This window comes from Hypanus sabinus, unplaced genomic scaffold, assembly GCF_030144855.1.
Source record: "Hypanus sabinus isolate sHypSab1 unplaced genomic scaffold, sHypSab1.hap1 scaffold_1451, whole genome shotgun sequence".
NCBI classification, from domain to species: domain Eukaryota; kingdom Metazoa; phylum Chordata; class Chondrichthyes; order Myliobatiformes; family Dasyatidae; genus Hypanus; species Hypanus sabinus.
In genome coordinates, this window is record NW_026779525.1 from 84,557 (window position 1) to 90,533 (window position 5,977).

Consider the following 5,977-nt stretch of genomic DNA (forward strand, 5'->3'; position numbering starts at 1 on the left):
TAGATTTGACGTGAATAGGTTGTTTCCATTGAGAGTAGGGGAGATTCGAACGAGAAGACCTGATTTGACAGTTAGGGGGCAAAAGTTTAAGGGAAACACGAGGGTTTTTTTCTTTACTCAGAGAGTGATAGCTGTGTGGAATGAGCTTCTTGTAGAAGTAGTAGAGGCCAGTGTATGGACAGGAAAGGAGTGGAGGGTTATGGGCTGAGAGCGGGTAGGTGGGACTAGGTGAGTTTAAGAGTTTGGCACGGACTAGGAGGGCCGAGATGGCCTGTTTCCGTGCTATGATTGTTACATGGTTATATGGTTATAAAACTCAATCCGACACCAAGACAGGAAGTTACAGCAGTTTATTGATTTCATCATGACAAATGCAAATTAAACAATGTATGAGCTTCTGACGTGCGGGAATAAATAAGCTGTTCCCGATTCATTTACGGTCACACACAATTAACTGTTCGGAGACAAGGAGTGACAGGTTAAATATTCAGACACGTCTTTCACCGTCACTCTGTATCGGGGAACCGATGATAATAAAATCACACTTTCGAGCCGTATTAGAGATCGCTGCAGATCCAGGGTCACTGCCGAGGTATTTGTCTATTTAACATCATTATATCTGCCAGACTGTGAATATACCGCCCTCAGCAAAGGGAGTAAAGAGATTCTCTCCCGGGATATCCCACCCCGGGACACGTGTCCCGGACTGAGCCCCGGATCACGGGCTCTTCCTGTCTGTGTAATTCCGCCGGGTCTCACGTGGGGGAGTCTCGAACCCGCACATCCGGCGGAAGCTGCGCCGCCGAACAGCAGGCGGAAATACGGGATGGCTTCCGATGTCACTGAGCTCGAGACTGGAGTCGGTTCCATTAAAACCGTTGGGAATTAACCCCGGCGCCCGGCCATTAAAGGTAAAGGCGGGAGTTAAAGGGGAGGGGGAATTAAAGGGGAGTGCGGGGAATCTGCCAATATATCCCCATCCCGCTGGCGCGGATGTTCACAGTCCACTCTCAGTCCCGGTCTGGGTTCCTGCAGAGATCTCAGTTCCGTCTCCCCTGTCCGACTGAATCCATTCTCCCCCAGCCTGAAACAGATGGAAGAATAAAGATGAAATAAACAGATTACACGACAGAGTCAGTAACAGGGGACCGGGTTAATGTTTCAACACTCACAGACAAATATCACCAAAAAACCCGCGGATCCACTGATATTTTATCACATTGAACAGTAACACAAACACTCACCAGATCCGCTCCAGTCTCGGGAGGGTCAGTATGAGGCGGCGCAGAGCGGGGACAGATCGGTCTGTCAGCGAGTTGAATACCAGGTCCAGCTCCGTCAGTGATGGGTTTGTTCTGAGAGCGGAGACGAGATCCTCGGCACCAAAATCTGTGAGACCGACACACCACAGCCTGGAGATGAGAGAGAGAGTGAGGGTGAAGGACACAGAGAGACAGGAGACGGTGCAAATCCCCAGTATTTATCAGTGACACAATTACTGATCACATGACTGTTCAGTGTCAGACACCCAGTGACTGTAAACACAATCTCCCACAGTCTGGTACTTACCGCAGTGTCTGTATTTTACACACCGGGTTCCTCAGAGCCGCAGACACCAGTTTCACTCCTGAATCTCCCAGTTCATTATGACTCAGGTCCAGCTCTGTCAGTGATGGGTTTGTACTGAGAGCGGAGGCGAGAGGCTCGGCACCAGAATCTGTGAGACCGACTTCCCACAGCCTGGAGATGAGAGAGAGAGTGAGGGTGACGGACACAGAGAGACAGGAGACGGCACAAATCCCCAGTGTTTATCAGTAACACAATTACTGATCACATTAATGTTCAGTGTCAGACACCCAGTGACTGTAAACACAATCTCCCATAGTCTGGTACTTACCACAGTTTCTGTATTTTACACTCCGGGTTCCTCAGAGACTCAGACACCAGTTTCACTCCTGAATCTCCCAATTTATTATAACAGAGTCTAAACACAAACAAACAAATTGATGAACAAAGTGAATCAGACCGTAGGTTTGCGGGAATTTCTCTCACTCGGATATTTCAGGAAACATTAAACCCTTCAGCAAATCACTGACCGGAGTTCCCATCAGCTTCAGGGTATTCGTCAAATGTCAGTAGTCTGTCGATGTGACCCTGTAAACTCCACATATTCTGTCCCATTCCCGATGGAGAGAAAAGTGTTCCTGACCGAAATGCAGAAATGTCAATGCAACACAGTGAAATAGACCCACCCGAGCTAAAGGGATGGGGAAGAGAGATCCCACAGGATGAAGGGGGATGGGGAACAGAAATCCCACAGGATGTTAGGACATGGAACACAGGACCCAAAGGAGGAAGAGGGGTGGGGAGGAGAGATCCCACAGGATGAAAGGCGGTGGGGAAAACAAATCCCACAGGTGGAAAGAGAATGTGGAAAAGAGATCCGACAGGAAGAGGAGAGTCGGGAAGGAGTTCATACAGGAGGAAGGGAGATAGGGAAGAGAGATCCCACAAGAGGAAAGTGTATGGGGAAGGGAATCCCACAGGATGAAGGGGGATGAGGAAGACTGATCCAAAAGCTGTAATTTGATGGGGAAGAGAGAGCCCACAGCAGGAAGGGGGATGGGGAAGAGACATCCCACAGGAGGATCGAGAATGGTGAAGAGAGATCAGACAGGAGGTTGGGGGATCAGTAGGAGAGGACCCACGGGAAGAAGCATGGGGAGGAGAGATCCCACAGGAAGACGGGTGATGGGGAAGAGTGAGGGCAGATGAAGAAGGGAGATGTGGAAGAGAGATCACACAGGAGGAAGGGGTTGGGGAAGAGGAACCCACAGTAGGTTGATGGGGAACAGAGATCCCACAGGAGAAAGGGAGATGGGGAGAGGGATCCCACCGGAGGAAGGGGGATGGGGAAGAGAAATCCCACAGGAATAAGGGGATGTGGAGGAGAGGTCCCACAGGCGGAAGGGGGATGGGGAAGAGAGATCCCACAGGCGGAAGGAGGATGGGGTAGAGTGAGGGCAGATGAAGAAGGGAGATGTAGAAGAGAGATCACACAGGAGGAAGGGATTGGGGAAGGGAGAACCTACAGCAGGAAATTGATGTGGAAGAGAGATCCCTTAGGAGGAAGCTGGATGGGAACAGAGGCCCCACAGGAGGAAGTGGGTTGGGAGCATAGGCCCCACAGGAGGAAGGGGAATGGGGAATAGTGATCCCACAGGAGGATGTGGTGTGGTGTAGAGAGTTCTCACAGGAGGATGGGGGATGGGTTGAGAGATCCAACAGGAAGAAGGAAGATGGGGATGAGACATCCAACAGGATGAAGAGGGTGGGGTAAAGCCATCCCACAGGAGGATTAGGGAAATGTAATAGCGAACCCACAGGAGGATTAGGGAAATGTAATAGCGAACCCACAGGAGAAATGGAGATGGGGACTTGATCCCAAAGAATGGAAGAGGGATTTGGATGAGAGGTCCCACAGGAGGATTCCAAGAGTAAACGATAATCCTACAAGACGAGAGGATGCAGAAAATATTTGGACGTGTGTGTTGGGTCTGAACAGAGGCGCAGAGGAGTTGCGCCCTCTCTCTCTGCGTATCTGGAACTGAGCAAAGTCACACACGGGGAAGGGCAGGGGAGGACAATCTCACAATGGTATTTATTTCCTTCTCACTGGGACAGTCTGCTGACGGTCTTTTGTCCCTCACCGGGAAGGGGGTGTGAATCTCTGACCCACCTGCTACAGTCAGTGTCGGTCTGGGTGTCAGTGACAGTGAGAAGGAACATTGTCAATGGACGTGTCACAGGCAGCGAGAAACACGGGTATTCCTGTGATTTATACCAGTAAACTAATGATTGTTGTTCACTGATCTGATGAAGTCTCCAACATCTCCTTAGAAGGAACCACAGAACACTACCAATCCCCTGGGCATTTGTCACAAGTCTTCTTAATCTGATTTAGTACAAATTTACCGAAATTCCTTTACATTGAAACAACACAATGAGGCAGTTTCACAGTTCAGAGTGAGAGATAAATCAAGTTACCTCAGCTTCTGGCACTTGTGCAGCCCGGGTCCCAGCTGCTGGATTCCTTCACACTGAATGTGACAGCCCGTCAGATCGAGGTGTTTTATTGTATCACAGAATCCGATGGCATGAGACAGGACCGCACAGTCAATCGGGGTCAGTGTCATTCCACTGAATGAAAGTGTTTCCACAGATCCCAGTGTTTCCTGAGCCAGCCCACGATTCTGAGACTCAAACAGGTAGTGCAATGTGTTCAGGAGGCTCCTTTTACGAGCTTCAGTCCCAGTGTTTGCAGTCCGGTGCTTAACCTCCTCCTTCACCCAGTCAATCACCCGGCAGGATGTTTCATGAAGAAATGGACCCAGAAACTCCTCCAGGCCCCGAGTTGACATTGGGTCGCAGAGACCAGCAAGAAAACGGAGAAATACCTCAAATTGCCCATCTGTAATGCTGTAGGCTTCAGTGAGGAATATCAGGATATCCCCGGGATGTGGATTCAGGAATTGTGCGACTGCAGCTACAAACTCTTGTATGGTGAGGTGTGGGAATGTGTACACCACGCTCCAAGCGGAATCCTCTCTCTCTAAAAGCTCCATCAGGAACCCGGACAGGAACTGGGAAGGCTGCAGGTTGTAGTTGATCAAATCTCCATCTGTAAAGACAATCTTCTTCTCGGATAATCCTCTGAAGGCCATCTGACCAACCCTGAATAACACATCACGGGGGTTCTCAATCTCACGGCCGTGATTTTTCAGGATGTTGTAAATATAGCACGAATACAGTTGGGTGATAGTATTGGGAACTCGCTGTGGGTCCCTGACTCTTTGTGTGAAGAAGGGGCCCAGTGCCAGGACGAGGATCCAGCAGTAGGCAGGATTGTAGCTCATGTTGTACAGGATCTCGTTCTTCTTCACGTGTTTGAAAACAGCTGCTGCCAGTGTCTGATCTTCAAAATGTCTGATGAAATATTCCTTCCGTTCCTCACCAACAAATCCCAGGATTTTAGCCCAGATACTGATCTTCGCCTTTTTCAATAAATGTAACGCAGTGGGGCGGGTGGTCACCAGCACTGAACACCCCGGGAGCAGCTTGCCCTGGATTAAACTGTACATAATGTCAGACACCTTGCACTTGAATTCAGAATCTGTGCATGTGGAGCGAGGTACCGTGTCTCCCCGACTGTCAGCAAATTCAATTTTATCATTGAATTCATCCAAACCATCGAATATAAACAGCAAACCCTCTGGGTTCTTCCAGACCTCTGCCAGGATATTCCCAAAGTAAGGATACTGACCTAGAATCAGTTCCCTCAGGTTTATTCTGCAGTTAATGGAGTTTAAATCCCGGAATTTGAAACTGAATACAAACTGGAACTGTTGGTATATTTTCCCCATGGCCCAGTCATAAACAATCTTTTGTACCATTGTGGTTTTCCCGATCCCCGCGACTCCGGTCACTGCTGCTGAATCCCCAGGTTTGGATTTACTCCAGGAAAAGCGGTTTTGGAACAACTGATCAGTCTGGATTTTTTCCAGCTCTCCGCAGAGATGTTTCTCTCTCCACTCCTCGTGGTCTCTGCCTCTTGCCAGCAGCTCATGTTCCACCAGTCTCCGATCTCGAACAGTAGTAATCACCGTGAGCTCAACGAATCGATCAACCAGCTGGAAAACCTTCACCTTCTCCCTCATCAGGATCGTGTTCACTCTCAGTGTTTCAGTTTGTGCCCGCAGAGTCTCCTTGTGTTTCTGTTGAACACCTTCCATGGGAACAGAGAACATTGTCAAAAAGTAAAATGGCTCAACTGACAGAGAACATTATAACTGCATTTCAACATTCAGTGTTTGAGATTACATGAATTAATTCAATGCTTCCATGGATATTAGGACAGAAAGTAAAGTTCTGTTCAGAGACAGTGGAATTGACAGCGATGGATGTCCCAGAAAATGTC

At 49.0% G+C, this 5,977-nt stretch overlaps 1 protein-coding gene across 1 annotated transcript; it reads right to left on the reverse strand.

Annotated features, from left to right (window-relative positions):
* Positions 1-924: 924 nt before the first annotated feature.
* On the reverse strand, positions 925-4,421 carry LOC132386983 (ribonuclease inhibitor-like). The gene is made up of 6 exons (XM_059959344.1): positions 4,338-4,421; positions 4,048-4,100; positions 1,898-1,984; positions 1,570-1,740; positions 1,245-1,412; positions 925-1,084 (listed from the first exon to the last, which is right to left on the reverse strand). The coding sequence occupies exons 1-6, from the start codon at positions 4,419-4,421 to the stop codon at positions 925-927; spliced, it is 723 nt and encodes a 240-aa protein (XP_059815327.1).
* Between the last annotated feature and the right edge of the window lie 1,556 nt (positions 4,422-5,977).